This window comes from Hibiscus syriacus, unplaced genomic scaffold (genome assembly GCF_006381635.1).
Source record: "Hibiscus syriacus cultivar Baekdansim isolate YM2019G1 unplaced genomic scaffold, ASM638163v2 tig00110694_pilon, whole genome shotgun sequence".
Lineage (NCBI taxonomy): Eukaryota > Viridiplantae > Streptophyta > Magnoliopsida > Malvales > Malvaceae > Hibiscus > Hibiscus syriacus.
The window spans coordinates 734,912-759,602 of NW_024062828.1; the positions used below are offsets into that span (position 1 = coordinate 734,912).

At 32.4% G+C, this 24,691-nt stretch overlaps 1 protein-coding gene across 1 annotated transcript; it reads right to left on the reverse strand.

Annotated features, from left to right (window-relative positions):
• Positions 1–6,108: 6,108 nt before the first annotated feature.
• On the reverse strand, positions 6,109–13,123 carry LOC120138548 (probable phospholipid-transporting ATPase 8). Its single transcript, XM_039154008.1, has 11 exons — positions 12,154–13,123; positions 9,449–10,761; positions 9,125–9,235; positions 8,737–9,013; positions 8,404–8,492; positions 8,218–8,326; positions 7,935–8,138; positions 7,699–7,824; positions 7,416–7,514; positions 7,037–7,228; positions 6,109–6,916 (listed from the first exon to the last, which is right to left on the reverse strand). Exons 1-11 carry the CDS (start codon positions 12,544–12,546, stop codon positions 6,278–6,280), a joined length of 3,552 nt encoding a protein of 1,183 aa, XP_039009939.1. The 5' UTR covers positions 12,547–13,123; the 3' UTR covers positions 6,109–6,277.
• Positions 13,124–24,691: the final 11,568 nt, after the last annotated feature.

The following is a 24,691-nucleotide window of genomic DNA, read 5'->3' on the forward strand; positions in this document are numbered from 1 at the left end:
AAAAATATCACAATTTATAAAATGAAAAATTATGAATTATTAAAAAATAAATATTTAAAAGTATTAAAAAAATTGAAATACTCGCAACAAAAAAGTTTCTGATTAGGTCTCATCATCTTGAGTATACAGTTACTTGTTGAACATATTTTTAATAAAAAATATAATAATATTTTTTTAATATTTTTAGTTGTTTTAATATTCTTTAAACATAAGATCATAATGTCATAAAATATCCTTTAGAATTATTCAAAATATAATTAGATGTGTGTACGATTGATTCAAATGGTTTATGATGTTTCCTAATTATATTCGGATGCATAATTCTTAAGTCTCGACTAATTTAATAAGAAAAATTTGTATAAATACAAATAATATGAATGTATGATAATTAAAACATATTTAGTATGCATGCATGTATGAGATAAAAATGTATGACATATATAGTGGTAATTGATATGTATATAAAATTAAAAGCATGCTAATTTTTCTAATTCAACTATATGAATATGTTTAATTTAAGGCCACATTGGATACATAATAAATTTAAGGGCTACATTTGTTTTTCTAAAAGTTTAAGGACCTCAAATATAATTAAGCCTAAAATAAAATCATACGACTTTTAAAAACTAAAGAGTTGGATATAGCATGCCGTGTTTTATGTACCTAATAATGTTGTCATGTTTTTGCCATTCTCGCAAAAGGACAAAATGCTCTTCCTCTCCTAGTCCAAGTTTTTTTTATAACCACTTTATATATATATATATATATATATATATATATATATGATCTATCGATCGATTAACTTAAATCGAATATTACAAAGACGAATATGATTCTCTCAACCTAACTATTATAATGTAATATGTTGTCAGTAGCTGTTATAGCACTAGTTTTAATGACATTTGTGACGGTATGTGAAATTATTTCGAATAGGTAATCTTTTACCCCCTTTCACCTTCATTTCTATTGTCGCTTGATGGTTTCTCCGATTGAAAATATCATCGAACTACTCTTCTTCTCTTTCTATAACAAGTAAAAAATCCTGAGTTGTTGTTTAAGAGTTGGCTCGAGCTTAGCATTGATGAATTAAGGAACATCTAGCTTGTTAATCAAGTTTCAAGTTTAATTGAGGAAGAATTCAGTCCAATCGATAATTCTAAGGGGTAATTTTGAATGTGAGAGAAAATGTGGAAGATTAAAGGTATAATTTCCCCTTGGGAAAACAAATTAGATATGGCCTTGATTTTTATTATCCAACCCTGGGGTTAGGGGACATATAGCCAAAGTATGTCCTCATTTCACATACTCTTATTTCCTACCTCTTTCCATATTCTTCTATCTCATTCCTTTCTTCATACTTGAGTATTGATGTGGTTGGCAAAATCAGGGAAATAATACATACGAGATTTTTTTATTGAAAAATGAGGGTGGTTGAGAATTATTTTAGGATCTAAGCTATTTGTTACGGTGTATGTGAAACTCATCATATGGAGGTGATGGTTTCATATAATTTTGATTCATTTCATATGATGAGTTTTATTCTTTTAATATATTTTATGGAACTTATCACTTTCACGTGACGAGTTTCACACTGTAGCAAATGACTTAGATTTCAAAATAAATTTGAGGGTTCTTTATTTTGCTAATTAATTATTTCGCTTGTATTATTTACCTGATTTTACCGATGTGGTTAAAGTAAGTCTTAAAATAGAGGAGTCAGGAAAGTCTTCTAAGGCCAAGGGAAATGAGAAATCTTGAAGAGGTGATTAATGAACATTCTTTTTAGTTTTTGTGTAAGATTCTTATTTTTAATAGATTTCATTTGAACCATAAATATAAAGTCTTGTGAGTTAAAATATACATTTTATGTGTGCTATAGCTAAGTACATGATTCGATTCCTTGGGATGAAATTGATGTTAGAATTAGTTATAAATCATGTCAAATGATATATTGTTTGTGCTTGTGGCCTTAGGGAATGATTTGGGGTTAAATGAGATGTTTTGAGTTAAATTAGAATAAACCCTGGGACTAAGTTTGACTCTCTGAGTCTATAAAATAAGAGTTGATAGTAGATTTGTTTATCTGATATGTATATAAATTTAATTATGTTTCAAGTTTAAAAAAAATACACAAATCATTGATGATGATGAAAATTTAAATTGTGTCACATTAATTGAGATCCCTATTTTTTGTAATCCCACTTTTTAACTTTATAATTGAGACCCTTAATTTTTTCAATCACATTTTTATATTTATGATTGAGACCCTTAATTTTTTTTAATCTCACTTTTTACCTTTATAATTGAGATCCCTAATTTTTTTTAATATCACTTTTTGTTTTTATTGAAGCCTCTAATTTTTACAATCTCACATTTTACCTTTATAACTAAGACTCATAATTTTTTCAGTTTTATAAAAATTCTCAATTTTTCATCCATTTCTCCATCTCTCTCGTTAATTTATTTAATTTTGAATTAAATCTACTTATATTTCTCTTTTTTCTTCTTCAAATTACATTTTTCAATTTATCAAATATTCTTTTTTTTAAAGAGGGTACTTTGTATTAATGATAAACAAAGTACACCACCTCAAAGACCTCATTAAAAAAACCCCTAACCCTAAATGATCAAAAGGAGTGTACCTTGAGATGGTAAGGAACTTATACACATAAAACTTTAACAACATTCAGACCATACCCCCGCCCTACCACAATCCCCAATTCAACACAAAGAAACCAACACAGACTAACCGACAAATTGAAAAGAAGCCTAATTGGGAACCAAACGCATACATCAAAACCATGGAATGAAACTTAACAACAAAACGATACATCAACGACTACGAGCTAAGAAATGGAACTCACTTGCTGATCTTCCAAAGGAACAACTCCCAAATTGAAATTGCTAGTAATCTCAGACCAGGACAACAACAAACATCCGGTTCGAAACTTCTCAAGGCTTACCAGCTAGCCCAACTCGTCTGGCATAGAAGAAAATTGATTCCCATCGAAACATAACTTGCAGATACTGAATCTTCCCGAGGTTAGATGATCACTCGACAAGATTAGCGACTAACATCAAACACCGATTGAACAATGGACTCCAATCTCTCGAGCACCCTCTTCCTTGAAGCTCCAAACTGCACCACCAGACTCTAACATGCCCACAGCAGAATTAATAACTCCTAAATTAGAAGGAATTTTCATTATGTTAACAATAGATGCTTCACACCCGATTTCCTTCCACTCTGCCTTTAATAGATGAAACTTCAACTATTGGAACTTCTAAAAATCTAAAATTATTGGAGATGGATTGGATCATTTCAATATGGGCTGGCTCTCTATTAATACCAACTAAACCAATGTTATCATCCACTAACAGATTAAACGGCCCATCATTCAACACTAAGGGCACATCGAATAAACTATTATCGACAGCCACCTCATTTCCCACAATAGGAACAACATGCAGATACCAACTTTTCAGGGCACCATCTTCACTTTTCTTTTTTAGTGTTTCATTGAAACTTTCTTCAATAAAGTTTACCTCGAAACCAACATCTGAAGCGGAACCCTCCTGTAACCTAGGAAACATCTCATCACCGACTATTGTTGTATTCGCCGCTCCACCACCGGCCAGAGTGCCATCAATGAACACACAATGCATTACACAAACACAGGAGCGGACAATGGACAACATCTATAAGCAACACCAAAGAACATATAACTAGCCAAAGCAAACACAAGACAGCTGCAACAACAACACACAATCAAATGCGGCAGATCACCAAAGCACAAGAATGACACCACCCACCAAAGCACATGCCACTGGACAACCACACCCACCAAACAGTAAACGGTGAAATGAAGTAATCCACCAGAAAACAACTTGTCAACCAATAATACTTTAGCCACAGCAAATCAGACTAACAATAAAAACAACCTACTAAAATCCTTACACTAAAATACTATTTATAAAACTACTCCAACTCCTCTTAAAAACCACGACAAAAAACCTCAAGACCAAAGCCTTAAACCTCCACAACCTTTGACAGTCACGCACCAAATTCAAACAATTCTGGAGACGCTAAATCCTTGAGAACGTCACTTTCAGAACCAACATCATTTATGGATCCAAACCTAGAGCATACTCGACTCATCTTCTATGTAATATACACACTCAGAACCTCACCATAGCGACCCACTATCTTCCATAAACCTTACCAATGAAGAGGTGTTTGATAGAATATCCACAAACAAAGAAACAGACTCCGACGAAAGACCTGAAACACTCTCCCACATACTGTATTATTTCAAGTGAGCAATAGACTAGTTCACTATGGTTTTTACATAAACAGCTTGCATGCAGATTTAACTATAGCAATCTGACTCCATAAGCTGACTAGAAACCCACGCAGTAACTCAAAACTATGAAACTAATTCATACATAAACCAAATCTCAAGCACGAAGCAGCAATCAATTAGAAACATGAATAAAATCACAGCTTGAAGAGAAAGAAACGATCTCACCAAGCTAGAATTGAACACCTAATCAATTGAGTAGCAAATTTGGGGATGAAAGCCAACGAACCCTAATCCCCAAAAACACCAGGGCAGGGCCGACCAATCCATTGTTCAAAGAACCAAAAAAAGGATTCAACGACACTGTGTTGGGCTTTTGAGATCTTAAGAGAAGCGGTCAAAGGAGAGCGTGAAGCAGCAAGAGACAACGAAACAATAAAAGTTTTCTTCTTTATCAAATATTCTTTAATTTTTAGTCTTATCCAATCTCAATCTAACGGTAAAATAATACACTATTGATTATTTTTTATTTATTGATCAAAATCAAGATCCATACCATATCAAAATCATTTTTTTATATTTTATTAATGTAATATTAAATTAGTTGTTAAAAGTAATAGTATATACTCTCATTCTATAAGATCCTATTTTGAAGTCAAGACTCTGAAAATAACCGAGACAACTCTGTGTTGCGGAGTTGTTTGAGTAGGTCAACGACATAAAATTGGTATGTAAAACTTGTGAGTATTAGAAATTATACTTGATTGTCTAAAATGACTCATAAAAAGTGACTCATAATATATAATTGAATTTTTCATTGTCAAGGCATGATCAATTTTACTGGCATGATTTCGATGTTTCCAAATATGCTTTTGTACGTTCATTAACTATTAAAAATTATGAGTTAGATTGCTGGCTCATTATGCGTCATTCAAGTAAATTTTGAGAATTTTTAGAAAAAGTATCATCTCTTAATTATTAAAATGAAAAAAAAATCGATACTATCTTATAAAATAGTATCCAGATTTTGCAAATGAAACTGAAGTGAATGTACGAACTAAACGATCCCAGTGGTTATGGGATTGTTGTTAACCCTTGAGGTCTTAGATTCGAACATGAGCGTTAACTGCCATATAGTTACAAATTTTTTTGAACAGATACTATCTTATATTCATCCCATACTAATAAAGAAAATGAATCCCAACTGAAAATAAGCTAAAATTTTAACGGTAAACTTAAAATTGAATTACCTTCGTTAAGAACTAGAAATTTATTTTTTTAAACTTAGTATCATAACTTTGATAGAGTTTTACAAATATTTCCTTGAACTTAATAAAAATGCAATTAAAGAAGATTTTGAAGTTCGATTTGGATAAACGTTTGTAGATTGCTTGCATGAATATGTATAAGATGGTTAGGATGTTTAATTTAAGTTTTAAAAAATGACTCGTACGAATTGTATGGTATTATTAAACTACCCATGTAATTATGTTTACTTGCTTGTCTTAGTTTAAAAGAATGGAATTATTTTCCCATTACGTTGTATGTTTTAAATACTTTCACTGATGTACGGTAATTGATTTAATTTAATTTAAAAAATATAAAAGAAATAAGAGCATGTTTTACATATAGTTTGTTCCAAATCGCTTCAGTGACATATGTGACATCCACATTTGATGGGTCAGATCGTTCCAGTCAAAAATTACTTTCAAATGTTCCACTTAGCTATTACTGGGAAAATGTGTTTGGTTGCTAAGAAAATTCCAAGAGTAAATTCATTGCAAATTCAAAAGATGGACAAAGCTTATGACAAACAAAAAAAAATACATATCAGTGAGGTTCGTATATTAAAATCATACCTATGCATTAATAAGACTTGCATATATCGCATTTACATCTCTAGTATACACACCGGTGTCAAGCAGAAGCAATTCTGGTGCGCCTATGCTTAAAACCGCCGAGGGAGAAAAAGATCCCTATGAGTTCTTTCGCCTCGAACTTCCCTTCAAACTATTTATTCTGATTCTAACCTCTTCCGGCAACTCACTAGAATTCCGGGTCTCCGAGCTTTCCGAAAGTCTGCTTTGTGCTACATCACGTTCCAAGCTTTCCGACCTACGTCTTTGTATTTGTATCTTATCATGTTCCATAGGTCGAAATCGAATCTGAAATGCTCTGTAGGAAAGCAGAGGTAGTAGCGCAGAGATCACAACGAGAAGGGTGGTGAGCCAATACAGAATGCTCGGTGCACAAGCTTCAACAAGAACCTTGTACGCCGTTGTAGATAATGTCGGCGGGATTGAACCGTAAACCACCAGGAATATATACCAAAGGGCAATGCTTCCCCATATGAACAGATGCTGGATCCATGTGAAGTAATTGATCGAAAGAGCCATTTGGCAATTTACGGTCCAAACTACACATGTATACATTGTCACCCCAAGAATCGAATAATCAGTAACTTGACCGTCTTTGCGGAATGCTTGACCAATTATCGAGTTGGTTGTTAAGAAGAATATGATTATTGAACTAAGAAGTCCATTAAACATCCACCCAAGAATAAGGACCCAGTTGAAGAGGAGATTTTGCACTCCCTCCTGGTATAATGAAGGATGCTGCAAAAAGAGATCAACATTCATCTTCATATGCACAACAGGTAGCAGTTCCGGATATGGATAAACAAATTTCTTCGGAGTGATATTGCAACTACGACATAAATATGCGGAATTGTTTACCTTGAGGCAAAGTCTGGAAGAAACATCCTGATCAAAAACACCAAGCGCGATTACAGGTAGCGAAGTGAAGAAGACGTTGTAGCTTGACATGTACCAGTCATTATAAGCAGGTTGGCCAGAGAATGAGGTGTAGGCCTCGAACCAAAACAGAGTGAATCCAAAAGTGATGTTCTTGTAGAAAAAGTAGCATATCTACAATGACAGGGAAGAGAAGTAAGATTTCAGCACGGATATTCATTTTCCGTTAAATGTTTGCATAATCTATTCCCGGAAAAGGTAATAGACTGCGACAAATACAATCATTCTCGAGTTATCAAAATAATAGGATTATATGAGTTAAGCTTTGGAACAATGCAAAAACTGAACAAAACATTCTTACCATCATTGATATTCTCCTGTAACACCAATGGCCATGCACCAGTAGTAAACGTTCCAAAAAACGAAATTGAGCTATTGCAAAATCACTTGCCATAACAGCCTGGAATTCAAGATGGTTATTAGAAGTTATAAACCAGGCACACAGATAGATAGCTTGAAGACAAGTTATGGTCATAACATCCTATATGTGCTGGACACTAGTATCGGACAAGGATACTTCAAGAAAAATAAACAGTCGGAGCAATATAGGCGAAGAATACAAGAACAAAGAAACATGTTTTTACCTGCATCCCTTCGACTCCACTGATTCCTACTCCAATATCAGCTTCTTGAAGCATGCCGACATCGTTTGCTCCATCACCGATTGCTAGTGTTGTTTTGCCCGTAACAGATTTCACCAGTCTTGTAATCTGACATATACTAAAATTCTATCAAATTATTTTCACGTCAATTACTACAAAGTCTGCTAATCTTTATGAAAATCCCATAGCATACTTAATTCTGTAAACATGATACTTACAACAGCCTTTTGTTTCGGCGAAGATCGACAACATATAACAGTAGCACAACTCATTGCAAGATCCATAAAATCGTTCACCAGAGTCTTGTCCATAGCAAAAGTCAAGGACTTGCCATCAATTATCAAACCAAACTCAATCGAACTTTCTTTACCCACTTGCAATTTTCCCTCGTTTATTTGCTTCTTTACACAATCAAGAGAAGCCTAATAATAACAATAACAGATTCAGATATTTCCCAATACAGATTGCATTAACATCACTTTCAAACAATGTAGTCTATACCTTGGCAATGGCCTCCTTATCCCCATGTTTTACCAAGGCTTCAATTTCCGGCAACTCTAGCGTGATCACAATCTGTTTCATTCCATGTCTTAGTAGACTGCATGCATACCTGTGGAAATGTAGTATTTATAGCATTTGCATTCATTAAAGTATAGACAATAAGTTCGATTCAACTTGTTACCATACCCGATATTAATAGCAGTTCCCCTTTTGTCTCCTGTCAAGACCCATATTCCGATTCCGGCACGTGCAAGCTTGTCAATACAGGCTGGTACCTACTTACGGAAAAAAATGGCAGTTTATACAAACCATACGTAATTTAGAATAAGCAATAGGACCGATTTATGTACACAATTTGGCACTTATGTTCTTTTGTAAGGATATTGCGCATGTTTCAATTTAATTAATAAGATGATATATAGTAAAAGCAAGTGTTGAGATAGGTCAGTGATTTCGGAAGTTCCACTAGAAATTATAAAAGCAAAATAGTTGCATGAATTCTGAACTAGTTTAGCTGACCCCCTTCTGTAATTTGTCTTCAACTGCTGTGGCACCGAGAAGAATCAAGTCCCTTTCGATCCGATCAGCCCACTCATCCACCAAAACATCTCGGTCAGCAGTTACAGAAGTTTTAGCATTCAAAAATTCTTTTTCCCATGTTTTATACTCATCATCATCAAGCTCACGATATGCAACTGCCAAGGTTCGTAACCCTGCCTCAGAATATCTTTCGATATGCTCTTTGGTCTTGTCCTCAAATGCCCGACCTTGTTTCGAAAGCCTTTCAAATATTACACTGAATACATAGAGATAAACAAAAATACTACATTACCTGAACTATTTCACAACTTGATAAAATGTTACCACAATATATCAGCATGAGGAAGTGTGGGTTCCGAGTTCTTACCTGTCCGCACCCTTGGCAAGGAGCAACAACTGGTTCTCTGGATTCCTTACGATTACAGACATCCTTTTCCGAGCACTACTGAACTCCAACACGTGAAGAAGGTTGTATACTCTGCAAAATAGAATCACATGCAAAGCAGACTTAAGTTCACATAAAGAATAATTTGCCCTTTAAACACTACACTATTTCTCGCCCTCACCGAAACTGTCGAGAGTGATGATGCATGAATCAAAAAATGTAGATAGAATATATTTCCCCCAGATAAGATTGATAATATGCATAAAATTATTAAGGGCATGATGTGAAAGGTTATGGAAAGGTTACCTGTCAACTGTTATGCCACTCTCGAGATCTAATTCATGCAATTTTATGCTTGTCTGATTCCTTGCGAAAAACTGAAAACCAAACTCTCGAGCAGCAATGACAAATGCTGCTTCATCTGGTGACTCAGCTTCATAAATAATCTCACCAGAATCCATTACTTCAGGAACTGCGGTATGGCAAGTTGCTAGGACCCGAAAGAACTTCTGTATGTCATCCTTTTGTTCTTCATTCACCCATTTCCCATCCATAATGCGCTCATCCCTGAAGTTGAAACCCTTGACAGATTTTTTTGACTCAAATCCATCTATAGATGTCGGTTCAGTCAATTGCTCACCTCTTTTCCTTGCCAGTGCAATTTCGACCTCCGTCACGCCCAGTGCAGGCATTTCAAACTCCATCGAGTTGCATGTCAAAGTTCCGGTTTTGTCAGAGAGTATAGTATGGACTTGACCAAGTTCCTCATTCAAATTGGATGTTCGTGCATGTGCCGGCCTATCCGTTTCCTCGTCATACATAGCCTGATCTTGGTTAATGAAAATGCTTTGTAAAACCTTGCAAATCTCAATTGAAATGTACAATGATATAGGTATCAAATATCCATACAACATAAGGCCGGTCAGGCAATGAAAAAATGCCGCTACTGCTGGTCTTTTAGGGTCGAAGAATACAGTCGTTTTATCTGGTCGGAGATACCACCTTCTATAATTTCCACCACTAATATCTTTCTTAGTTTCGATTCCGAAAAAGAAAGACCCTATGAATGATATTGAAATCAGAGTACTGAAAAGGACATAAATTATCCTATCCATCCTCTTCTCAATCTTAGTCCTCTTGGAAGGAGGATCCGTTGCATTCTGCATTACTTTTGTGTCATGTCCGGTGAAAATAACCACACCAAAGATATAGTCAGTATTCTTCAGTTTAGAATCTCTCAAAAGTATCTGCTGTGGGGAAAGTGAGTATTGTTGACAATCATAGTACAAAGTTCCGACAAAAGAATAAAGATGTTCGTTCGGATCCTCGCACTTGATCAAAGCTCTAAAGTCCTTAAAGCTCCCTGCGTCTCGCAAGGAGGATGTTACCTCAAGGGCATGCTTCAACTTTAGATTAGTCTCTCCATCAAGGTTCATTGTTTCGACATAGCAAACACCATCTTCGTAGTTTGATGAAAGTAGGAGTATATCAGCAGGAAAATATTCATCCTTGTACACTGTAACAAGCTCACCGACACGGAGATCCTTCCATTTATTTTGTTTGAATGAACAAGAACTTCTATCATAAACTTTAACCTTTCGATTGTTTGCTTCTATATCCTGAAAACCATAGAAAAGCTACTTTAGATGTCTTATATAAATCCTAAGGAAACTTACAGGAAGAAAGAGCACCTTACTGGAGCAACCAAATAATGAACGAAGGGCCAATAAAACACCGAGAAATTCATTTCAGTATGTAAACAATAAGAAAATGAAAATTGCATCTAGATCAAATTCCAACAATATAGCTAAATAAGTTTCAATTCAAACCAAATATGATATAGGAAAATTAAAACTGAACATAAAAAAGTGTTTTTGCACATCATTCTTTTCTCCAGGAAATAAAATGTGTTTTTGTTACAATAAATATGAAGGCAGAAATGAAAATATAAATAGCATCCTCACCGTGACACTCTTCATTATACTTATTGAAAACGTAAATTGCAGACATGGAAGATCTAATGGTTTGATTAGCTATTATAATGTGAAAATGCATTACTACAAGTTTCCAATATGATAAGTGAGGAATTAGAGCAAAAATCCAAATGATGTTACCCCACTCACCAAGCTGTTTCTATACGTGACGAAATACTATCAGCAGTGATCTTTGCAATATGAAGACTATCAATTGATAAATCATTTTTTCAAAGAAAACAAATCGAAAACCAACTTTTTATGCTGCTTCATACCAAAATTCCCTTCTCTATCATTCTAAGGATGGCAATAAGAAGAAACCATATGTTGTTCCAAGGACCCTCAAATGCATATTCAAATATGGTGGCGGAGATATGACCCTCCAAGGACCCTCGAAATACACGGAAAAACATCGAAATAATTGAACATTCCTATGTCGCACACATATTCATTTCTAACACTCACACCCAAGTCCAAGAATGATTTATTGCTATGATAATGACAAAGCATAGAGAGGCTCCAATCACAGTAGGATAAATTAATTACTATTTCCAAGTTCAAGAGTTTGGTCCATCTGATGTGAAACTTTTGTCCTGAAATGCCTTCGAACTTGCTTTTTATTTTTCTAAATTTCATATTTACATATCAGTTCATTGCAGGAACTGAATGAAAGCGGTTAATTCGATTATGTCACATCTATATCGAAATCAGATTAATAACAAAGAACAGAACAAGAATTATCTTCCCACTATCATATGTGGGAAAAAAAATAGAAAATTACCACGAAATAAAACAGCACGGTTGTTAATAATAGCCAGTCATTTCCAGGAACAACATAAATACCGGGACATTAAACAATGTGAAATTTCTCGACTTGTTTTACGATATGATTTGTCCTATTTGTTAAACACATATGTTTTAGCTCGAAAATTATAGTTTTTATTTTAACGATACGACTTGAACCTAAAGCATGCAATAGGAAGCAAACTAACAGTAATAGAAAAGCACTGAAAGTAGAATAAGAAATTTGAACATCACCTGGAGTCTTCGCCTCCAATCTTCGACACCCTCTTTTGCCATCGTAGCTCCAATCACCACCACGAGGGGAAGAATGATGCTTGGTGCTGAATATGGCGCCAACGGACTGAACGAAACACAAGCTACGACAAGAAAGTATATATTTGCAACCCTCCTAAACTGCTCAAACAAAGACTTTGGGATGAAATTAATTGCTGTATACTTGGTAGTGGAGACATAATTTCCCCTGTACTTGAGTCGAATTTGCTCTTGACTGTCAGGTTCATTGCAATACACCACTCTTGAGTACCCTTTTTGCGCGATTTGCGCATGATCGTCAAGAGAATCCGACCGACAACACGCAAATGAGCAAAGTTTGCTTAACTGTATGCTTCTTTTCCTTATGCTGGCCATTGCCAAAGCTTAAATCCAGAAAGGGTTTTCTCTCTTTTGGCAAATAATCACTAAAAAAACTCAGATTTCCCTCACAATCATCAATCACATTAGTCTTCCAAATCAATCAGAAACAAAAAAATAATCTCCCAATCCCCCTTCATAGCAACGCATGAACAGTAATCCCCTTCCAATCCAATCAAATTCACCAAAACATGAAACAACAACAAACCCAATGACTAAAAGTTCTTATCTTTACAACCAAATGAGTTTTGGATGACTTTGATCTCTAAGCTAAAATCCCAACACAGAAAGCGCATGAAGTAGCTTAAAAAACTCAACTTTTTATTTTAGAAAGCACGACAAATACATGAAAGAAACCTCATATTTGTGTCCTTGAGCTTCAACAATTTAAGACAACCCAACAAATCAAACTGTCTTGAGAAAAAAAAAGATAGTCTTTACTACAAAAGAAAATTCCTTACTTTCAGTTGAAGTTCCAGAGATTTCTTCCTTGTTGTCTGAAAGTTTCGAACTTTAAAAGGAGTGTGAGAAAGGCAACATATATTTTTCTTTAAAAAAAAAGTGAGGTGCTTTGCATTAGTCTTTCAACGAGAGAGTCGTTAGCTTTGCCGCTGTTATAAGCAAGAACTTAACATAGATGGCACAGCACTGGATAATTGCCTAAGTACAGAAAGGGTAAAAAAAAAAAAAAGAAAAAAAGTTAAATTACAATTAAGCCATCTCTAGTTCAACATTATTCAATAACATCCCAAGTTGTTTTCCTTTTCTTCAAGCTTCTAAATTCTAATATCGAATATATGTATATTCGGGCCAAGCCTAGGGATGGGAACGAGACCCAAACCCGAAAGATTTTGATTCAATCTCACTATATTGGGTTGAGTTTATTTTAAAAAAAATAAGTCAGGCCGAGTCATATTTAGACGATAAGTTTGGATAGGGTTGGGTTTAAGATTTAGAGTGAAAAATACATGACCCAATTCCAAAAACAATATAATTATACCTTATATATTTAAAGATAATTATAATAATACCCCTCTTTATATTATTTTCAATTAGATCCCTATTCTATTGAATAAAAATAATAATTTTTATAAATATATTTATTTTGAGTCAAACTAAGTTCAGGTTTTATCACAAAAGATGGATCGAGTGAAGTCGTCCTAAACCAATGTCGGGTCAAATTTCGAGTGAAGGGTGTAGGTTTTCTAGGTCGGATCGAATTGACTAAAGATCCAACCTAACTTAACTCATACCCATCCCTAACTGGGTCGCATTCTTTTTCTAGACCTTTTTCTTATCTACCCAACAGGTTTTAATTAATATACATTAAACATTAATATATAATTTTTTTGGCCCAATTTTGTCAAAATAATTAATTTAACCCCTAACATTCTATTCCATCAAATTATTAACTTTTATCAAATTAATCTAAATGTAATAGAACGATAACGATGTCCTTAAACTAATATCAAGTATTGTCATTTTCTGTCATGTAACTAAAAAATTCAAAAAAATATATGTTTTTATTAAAAAATAGTATTTATTATTTGGTCTTTTATTAATCTATGATGATTACAAGATAATATATGTTTTATAAATTCTCAATTATTTAACAATGAAAGCTCACACTCTTACAATCTCTAGAACTCGAACCTGAAATTTAAGGAATAACAACCATCTCTTTAACTACTAAAGTAACTTGGTTCGTGTATTATTTATTAACTTTTTAATAACGTAATAAAAAATAACTTAACTAATATAATTATTTTAATAACATCAAAATAATTACGTAAGTTTAATGGTATGTTGTGATTTATCACTTTTAAGTTGATTCAATAAAAAATAAAAATTCAATGATAAAAAATGAAACAAAAACTTAAAGGTTAAAATAATTAAATATAAATTTAGAGGGTAGAAAAAAGTTATTCGGACCTTTTGAATTTCACGTATAATTATGTTCTAATGTTTTTTTTTAAATTTTGGATGCTAAATGTTAAAAATTTAGGATAAATTATACATTTAGTACCTAAACTATCGATTTTGATCCATTTTAATACCTAAACTTTTAATCTTTTTTCAAAATCATACATAACGTTTAGTTTTTGTTTCATATACCTAAACTATCAGTTTTAACCCGCTTTAATACATAAACTTTCATTTTTTTTCCCCAAAACTTAACTTTAAATTTTTAACGAAGTACTAAAATTAGTGTTAAAAATATTGAAAGTTTAGATATTAAATGGATCAAATTTGATAATTTAGGTACTAAACGGATAGTTTACCTAAAATTTTAAATATAGTGCATTTCTGCAAAATGAAAAAGAGGGGGTGTAACTCCAAACTTCCAGGGCGAAGTAGACTGAGATTGGATTTTGTTTGAAGACATGGCAAAATCATATCCTTACCCGTGGACGATTGTTTTAGGATTTGAGCAGTCTCATAGGGGTAATGATATTGGTGTATGGAACAACTTTTTGCACACTCTGTCTGCTCTGACTCAGAGAACTCAGTTTTCAATTTTTTTTATTTAACTCGTACTTATAAATTAATTGCTCAAACTCCAAATATTTATAAAGAATAATATTTTCGTTGATTTGGTGGATTTAATATAAAAACAATTCAAATCCACATTACTTCATAAATAATAAATATAATTATAACCCTAAATTTTAATATAATATCCAAATAATTGATGTAAAAAGATTTTTGGATTATTAATAAATTTATTTGTTGTTTGATTCTTTCAAATTTTTAGACAATAATTTTAATCTACTACAATTTTAATATTAATTTATTTTTAATAGTCCAAATCTTCTTAAAATTAGTATTTTTCACAATAAATATTAATGATTTTGATAGTACAAATCTCTCTCATAATATTTATAATAAGAGATTTGGACTATCAAAATCTTCTTTTAATTTTTTTTAATTTGAAATAAGTATAGTGTAGTATTTGTTTAAAAATAATTCTCAATCATTTAACATTGAACGTCACACCCTGACATTCTTAATACTCGAACCCAAAATCTCAAGAAATAACAATAATTTTTTATTATCGAATTCACTTGAATTGTGCAGATCTTTTTTCTGAAATTTATTGTAAATATTAAAATTTTCCCTTGTTTTTCTCAAATAAGGGAATTCATTTTTTGGGACTTTTAAAACCTAGATAAAAATTATCCTCGAAATCCCTCTTCCAGCGCACGATTAAGTGTACTCTACTTCTAAGCTATTATTTTGGTCAAATTCTTTTATTAGTATATATGTTATGATTAAGACATGTGTTTCTTTTTGTGTACATTTTTTTAATCCTTATGCTTCTCAAACTTTGAAATTTGATCCTAACACAAACAGTAGCAATTAATCTTTTGAGTCAAATTCTTCTATTACACATATTATACATAAGTTGTAGATTCAATTGTTGTTCTCTAATTTGATCTTTTAAAGTTCTTGTAATTTAGTTATATTGTCAATGTATTATTTGTGTTAGGATTTAAATTTTAAAAATTTGAAAATGTAAGGACTAAAATTAATGAAATTAGAGTATATGAATTAAAGCTATAACTTTTGTACAATACAAGGACTACTGAAAATATTTGACCTATTCATTTAATAGCAATTATTTACTCTACTGTTGTCGGTCAAGAAATATTTCAAAAAAGGGTATTATCTATCATTTACTTCAAACCTTTTTCTGGCATAGCTGCAGCTTAGATCATTACTTGATATTAAATATTGAAAAATAAAAAAAATATACCAATTTAAACACATTTTGTAAAAAATATAAACAAAAATGTTTTTATTTATTCAAAAAAATTATTCCAAAATATGAAAGGCACCGTCTTAAAAGTAATTTACGTGGAGAGGGTATGTGAGGACTTCCCCACTCCTAAATTTTTTAAATTTTTATATATTTTTTATTAAAAATTTATTTTTCTCCTCTTAAAATTTTATAAGTTCATTTCTCTCTTAAAATTTTATAAGTTTATATATCCTTTAAAATTTTATAAATTTATATATCCTTCAAAATTTTATAATTTCATCATTCTAACATAAAATTTTACGTTAATGTCTACCTAAAAGTACAGGTAACTATTGAAGGGGACCATGAAATATAGTGTATACACATATAACCAAACATCAAGTACCATGGATTGGTGCCACCTGCATCAGAATGCTTCCTTTCATGTAATATTGCTTGGATTTTCTTTGATTTTTCTAAAAACCATATGTAATATTTTCAGTTTAAAATAAAAATAAAAAATAATTATTTTGATATAGTAGTGATGGAGTTTTTTTAATGATCGTTGCATTTTTTTAATTGATGTTAATTTGGTTAAATTGTATATGAAAATAAAAATAATATTTTGTGGATATGATTGTAAATTACTATGCAAACTAATTACAACTAATTTTGTTCCAAAAAGTCTTATCTTCTTTATTTGGTTGAAATTGATATTTCAACCAATATAATGTACGAGTTTATATGAAAATGTGTGTGTATATATATATATATATATATATATATATAATAAGTATATTTATCACTTATTGCACGCTCACTAATAAACTATTTATTAACTTCTTAATATGCAATTAAAACTTGTTGATTGGATTTTCATTTAATTAATATCGTTATTATTACAAGATATAAATGATTTTCTTTTTCGAACAATTTCTACTTAAGAGAGGGAAAAGAAGAATTTTGCTCATAATGAATATTGAACCCAAAATCTAGGGGAGAGGAAAAGTATCAACCGAAAGCTTTTAACAGTTTGCTCTAGAAATTGTTGATTACATAATAGAAAAGATATGACCTCAAGCATGCTTAAAGCACATAATTTAAGGAGATCGGAACAACGTTGTAATAAACTTTGAGGAGCCAATATTAATTAATATGATTGTTTTAACAAGTCAAAAATATTTATTGGTTTAATCACCGATATTCGATCTATTAATCGACTATTTTGGATTGAGTATTACAGATGTTCGTTATGGAGGCGATCATCCGAACCTAATTTGTTTCATTCGTAAACGCTACCAATATAAATTTTGACATTGTATTAATATAAAATTTAATAATTTTTAATGGACTAAATATAAAAAATGTCAATTACGGGGGCCACTCTCAAAATATAAATTTTGACATTGTATTAATGTAGAATATAATATTTTTTAATGGACTAAACTAAAATTATTATTTAAAGTTAAAATACAATTTAATCACCGTCTTAATTTAAATTATTTAAAGGGATTAAACATCAATTTTATCATTTAGGGGCTCAAGGCCGTACCAACCCTCAATGCTTCTTTATAGAGAGATTACGATGATTTAAATACTATGTAAAAAGATACGTGATATCCTTTTAATATTCATTATGCCATTGCGGAGTTAAAAAATTACTAAGAAAATAAACTCATTAGGTCTCAATTAATGATAAACCCACATATATTTAAGAATGAGCATGTGCCCACTTGAAATCCGATTTTTTTTATTAGTTATATATTTTTAAAATTTTAGTTGTGTCACCCCACTAAAATTTTTTATGTTATTAACATATGTGTCTATCCTGAAAAATATTTATGGATCCGCTACTGGTTTCCATGGTTAGAGGGAGTGTTGTTCTCCCTAGAGATTTTCGGTTTAAGTCGTCATGTTTGCGGGTGTGTGTGCATTATTAATAATTAAAAAAAATATCTTAAACATGTACTATCTTAAAATCATCTTAAAGTATTAAAAAATATTGAGAAAGTAACTGATTATAATCCTAAAATATGTATATAAATTAAACAGTGTACATCAAATTTACTCATAAAATGATAATATTATTTTAATAAAAAGATCTTAGGAATATTACGATTTTTTAAAGTTGTATGCCCATTTAAGTATCCAAAATTATTTTGTTTTCGTTTTGTGCAGAAACAAAAATAATAAATAAAAAGGGGTTTCTCTTGACTTGGCTGAGTCTTTTATAGCCTACCAATAAATTGATTGGTTTTGCCCACCTAAGTATGCATCCATATTCATTGCTAAACCAAAAAGGTTTGAATTTTTTTTTTGAAACATATAAGGAAGAAAAGTCACATCTAATTAGGGTCCGAGGTGTTCATTAGTTATGTTTAATGGTTCCATGTATATATATTTTTTAATAATTGGTTTCACTTGATTCACCTTATTATGTAGAGGGTTAATATTTTTGAGTTGTATAGAGAGTTAATATATTTTTATATTTTAGGTTACTTTTAAGGTTGTCTCTTTCAATAATGTTATTTTAAGGTTAAAATCAAAATAAAAGATATGTCGAATATAATGACTTGAACGGCTGAATTTTTACTCTTGATCAATTTTAGATACAAGGGCTAAAGTTACAATCACATGGATCCTTTGTTTTCGAAAGCACTCCTAAGGCACCAGTCGCAGGTGGGCACGGAGCAAAAAGTCCTCCCAGGCACAAACTTCTTCCGCCTTAGGGGGTAGTGATAAAAACACCAGCTCCTGAAGATCATTAGAAGTTTATACAAAAAAGAAAGTCAAAGAAACAAAGTAAAATGAGACAATATAGTGGAAAGAGAAGAAGGAGAAGAAGAAAGAGCTGAAGCAGTATAAACGAATAAATTTATTAAATAGTAATGATGTGTGACTACACGAGCCACATACAAGAGTTAAGGCGTTGACCCAGGCGAGGAGATTGCACACATTTCTTTGTTGTATACTGCATAAATTTAGTAGTGAAGTGTGCAAGGCCGTGGCTGAGGCTGTGCAGGAGGCCCCCAAAAAATAGGGCCACCCAAAAAGTATATCTATAGTGACATTTTTCAAATAAACACCACTATAGATGGACCTATTGCGGCGTTTGTCAAAAAACGCCACTATTGTTGCCCCAAAATCGAATATATCTAAAAAAAATAGGGATCCCTTTATAAAAATTTGTACATGGCCCTCGACAACCTACCGACAACCTAGCCACGGCCCTGGAAGTGTGAACGCACGAGCCACATTAATGGCTGGAGTTAAGACATTAATCTAGGTTGTATAATGCATGAATCGAGTGGTGAAATGTAAATACATGGGTCACATTAATAGTTGGAGTTAAGGAATTAATCTAGGTGTATATTAGCAAATAAAAAAGAGTAGGCCAACTGGTGTAAAACTAAACAAAATTAGCTTTTTTGTAGCCTTGAATAGATAGGTCAACACTATAAGTTTGACCAAACCTTTGACACCCGTTTTCGTCCCGTTATTATTATTATTATTTATTTTTTGCGTAGTCCTATACAACCAGCCCAAAATTGGGCCCCAAATTACAATAGACCCAACCGACCCAAACCCAGAGCCAAACAGAATTGTCCCATAACCCTTTACAACCTGGCCCAGATGAAGCCCAAACCCGTTAGAGTTTTCACCCTTAGTCAGCTCCAGCCGCACCATCACAGCCATTGGATCTAGGAGAGATACAACAGATCCAATCACACCAGATGAGGAGCCTGCCACCGCCATCTCCGCCAATCACCTGCCATTGCCTTGTTGTACCAGTCCCTAGCTACAGCTTCCACCAATCACCCATTAGTCCCATGCCACATCAAGTCAACCAAATCAGCAAGCAAGAAGACCAAATCAACAAGAAACAAGACTAAACACGCAAACAATGTAATCATTTCATTTTATTAAAAATGAAAAAAGAGAGATCTGTAAACGAGGGTTATAAAACTCGAGCATGTTGTAAAGAAAAGGGGTCCCCTTTCGATTTTCAGAAAGCAAAGAGCAATAAAAAGAAGAAAAACATTCAAGGTATTTTTTTATTTTACTTTCGACTTTCCAAAAAATGATAAAAAATAAAGAAAAACGAAACAAAACATAAACTAGAAGAAGAGAGAGAGGTATGTTACTTGAGTCATAGGGGTATCTGTCGGAGGCTCGAGGAGAGGGTTAGAACCAGAGGTGGTAAGTGATCGTCACCTTAAAGTCACCAAAGTTGGGGAAACCAAAAGGTTTAAGGGGCTTTTGGGTCGATTTGTGTGTTTTGTCCGCTTGTGTGGCAGCCATAACGACGGTAGGACGGTGTTGTAGGGCCGGCTGTAGTGGGTAGGCCAAGGGAAGAGAAGAGAGAAGGAGAGAATTTTAACTTTTTTTTTGGTTTTTTAGGCTGAAATGAAAAAAAGGGATAAAGTGGTATTCATAGTGAGCTTTAGAGGAAAATCACGCATATGTCCTTCCACCTTTAACACGTTTTTACAAAGTGGTTACATGTAAGGATTGATTCTGTAATTTACCCACTTTCATGCGTGCTTTATATTTTTAGAGTTATTTGCTATATGACCCTCTAGTTTAGCCGTGATTTTGCATGTTAGTCACATGTAAGGACCAATTATGCAATTTACCCATTTTTATGCATGTTATATATATTTGGTTTTTTTTTGCTTTTTAGTCCCTCTATGTTTATAGTGTTTTTACATTTTGGTCATGTGTAGTGATTATTTAATTTTATTTTAATGTTTCTGGACTGATTTAGTAATTTACCCATTTTTATTTAAAAACATGTTTTAGGCTTATAAAAAAGGAATAATTGTGAAATGGTCCATGTAATTTCAACATGTTTATATTTCGACCCATAATCTATTTTTTATTTAATTTAATTTAGCGAGTTAATTTAATTTAATTTTAATTTGGTCCCCATGTTTTATTTATTTTTACCGTTCGTAATTTTAACACTTAATATTAAAAATGTTCATTTTAGTCACTTTTGTATTTTATTTTGTTTTAATTTTTGACATGATGATTTGTTTGTTTATATTTTAGTCCTATTTACATTTTGTTTTATTTTAAAATTTTCATTTTGATTGTATATTATTTCATTTTAGTCATTAATTAGTTTTGCATGATTTCCTCATAAGCATTTCTTGACTTGAATCGAAATAATTTGACTAAGGGTAATATTCATTCATTTTAATATTGTCGTAAAGTAACTGTCTTAACGTATAAAAAAGTTACTTTAGATAATTTTAAAATGAAAGTTTACCCCATTAAGTGACACGAATTAAATTGAATCCATTTTAAAATTTGGGGATTGAGAAAAAGATCATGTTCTTTTAATTACGTTTAGCGATAAAAGATTGTTAGATCGAATCTAAGGTCTCGTCTCGATGTATTTAAATAATTGAACATCCTTATTCTCATTAACAGTCGGTAAAATAAATAATTAATTATACTTGCTTGGTGTATACTTCTAATTTGCTTTATTTTTGCTTATGTTTTCAATGGGTTTTCAAAATAGTAACACTCGAATCGATATTGAAAATAATAATATCTTTAAATTTTGGTTGGAGTAATAAATGAATGCTTTAAGGCATGAGAGGTTTTCTCGATGGGAAATAATTAGATATTATTGTTTTTCTCTCGAATCAATATTGATTTTTAAGACAAAGTAGTGATATCTTTTCATTTCAGTTGGAGTAATAAATGAATGCTTTAAGGCATAAGAGGTCATTTATTCTCGATTGGAAATAATTATATATTACCGCTTTGCTCTCGAATTAATATTGAATTTTAAGATGAAATAGTGATATCTCTTCCTTTCGATTGGAGTAATAATTGACTGCTTTAAGGCATGAGAGTTCATTTATTCTCGATTGAAAATAATTAGATATTATCGTTTTGGTTCTTAAAATTATTTTGTGTTATTAATTTGAATTAATATTGAACTTTAGGAAATAATTATAATATTTTCTTTTTTTCGATTGGAGTAAGAATCGACTGCTTTAAGGCATGAGAAGTCGATTCTTCTCAATATGAAATAATTAATTATTATTGTGTTTCATCCTAAAATCCAAAGAATATTATTTGTATAGGATCTTGAATTAAATTAGACTCGAATTCTTATATTTCATTGCAAAGACAACTAATTAATCGACTAGGTACCGATTTAGGGCACTGGGGGTGTTAATCCTTCCCCATACGTAACTGACTCCCGAACTCAAATGTTGGTAACGCAGACGTAAATTTGTTATTTTAATTAAAATGAATATATTTTTTAAAAATGGAAAATATTTTTGGGTGCCCACTCACACCCTAATAAAAAATTTATGGCGACTCCTCGAATCACTTTCTATTATTAATCGGTCACCAAAAATTATTCGAAGCGAGGCCCCTTTCAAAAAACCATTTTGACAGCTTGACGACTCCACTGTAGACTTTTTTAGAGAGTCAGGACATTAGTCGACTAATTAATTGTCTTTGCAAATGAAAATTACATGTTCATTCTAATTTGGTTTTTGATCCCTTGTTTGGTTTTAAATAGACTTTTGTTTGCAATTTTATTTACCACTAAATTGTTAAATTGATTTGTTTGTTAATGTTTTCAAAGTAAATAAATGTTCAAGATTTTGAGACTTCTGTTTTGTGTTGTTTGTTTTGCTTTCACTTTTCTTTACACACTGCATAACTACATTTGCGTAACATGAACTAAAACCCCACTCCATCCTATTTAAGTAGGAGTGAGAAACTACTCCCTCGTGTGGTTTTCAACTCCATATAGGATAGTGAATTGCTTCTCAGGCACATGCCTTATGGTCCTCGTGATGGTTCCCACCTCTGTATAGACATAGGGAGGTGTGTCCCCTCGAATTGAACTCGGTTCAAAAGCTTGTGATGAGCCAGGATTGAGGGTTTGAAAGCCCAAGGGGCACCGACAAGGACAATTCGAGAACCTCTTACTTTAGAGTCGAACCCAACATATAGTGAACTTAGAACCTAGATAGAGCCTTACCCGGATCTTAAGAATCCCGTGAGGAGAGTACATATGGAAAAACCTTTTTGAGCCTTTTAATTTTTGTAGTATAATTTTAATTCCCGAATAAATGTATGCGAACTAGAGATCATGTGGTTAGGTTTATTTTTCGAATAAACATGTGAACTAGATGACATGATGCTAGGATTTTTTATAAACAAAGCATATGGGTAGAAATCCTATTTGGGTAGGATCTGCTAAATCATGATTGGGTAACCAACATGTGGGGTAGGTTTTTATCGACAAATTATATTATGTCTGATTAATTCTTTTTGGATTACTGACTATTTTTCTCTTGTCCTTTTTTTTATTTTATTCTTATTTTTTGCATTGCACTATTCATTCCATGGTGTTGATCCGTGACCGATGTCCATATAGAATACTAGTAATATAGAACGAAGGATTAAAAAAGAGGTAGAAGACAATGCAGACATTCTGAGATGGTCCCAACTAACAAATGAAGACAATTTATAGCCTGGGTACGTTTCAGATCTAATTGTGTACACACACATCAATGTCCGTCAAAATGACTTGAGAGAGCATAAAATAATTTGGGGAAAGTGGGAAACATCTGATAAGTTGTTGTTTTATCAACTCTATGGTGACATATCGTATCTCTTAGATGTTTCGATCGATCAAAATTTGTTTAGGGATCTTGAGCTGGTCTTGAATCCTGCTTACAGTTGCTTTACTTTTGGCTGTGTGGACATGACACCTACCATAGAGGAGTACCACGCCTTGATTCATTGTTCGAGATTTAAACCAGACAAGGTGTATACTAAGCCGTCAGGCACTCATTCTTTAAAGAAGAAACTACTTTTGATGACTAGCATGAGTGAAGAGTAGGTCGTAAGAGGCATCAAGAAGAAAAGAGATAGTGAGTGCATTACCTGCACCGCTCTGAGAGAAATAATTTATCGTTATCCTGACAAGAGAAAGAAGATTGATCTGTTTTCTCTGGGTATTTATGGGCTAGTCATATTCCCGAAGGTTCTAGGGCATATGCAGCAATTAGAAGAGATAACTCAGATTTATATGTGATATGTTTATGCCTTGTAACCAAACTTCGTTTCTAATATAAAAAGTTGTTCTAAGGAATCGTTTCAGAATCAACACCTTGTATTGCATTTACATTGCATCTACTTTGCATTTACTTTTCACCTTTCATCTTATTCATTCATAGTCATATTTTTATTATTCATTAATAAAATATAAATATTAATAAAATAATTATTTAGAAATACTAGAAACATCTAAGCATCTGCACTATACCCGAAAAAAGGTCATGAACGAGAGAATTGCCCAAATTGAGAAGACTCGGCTCGAAATATAGGAGAGTTTCAAGAAAGCCCAAGAGG

Coding starts and splice junctions, on each gene's coding strand:
- LOC120138548 (XM_039154008.1), bottom strand. CDS start 12,546: ATGGCCAGCATAAGGAAAAGAAGCATACAGTTAAGCAAACTTTGCTCA. Junction 10,762..12,153: donor ATTGGAGGCGAAGACTCCAG/GTGATGTTCAAA, acceptor TATGGTTTTCAG/GATATAGAAGCAAACAATCG. Junction 9,236..9,448: donor AGTGGCATAACAGTTGACAG/GTAACCTTTCCA, acceptor TCTATTTTGCAG/AGTATACAACCTTCTTCACG.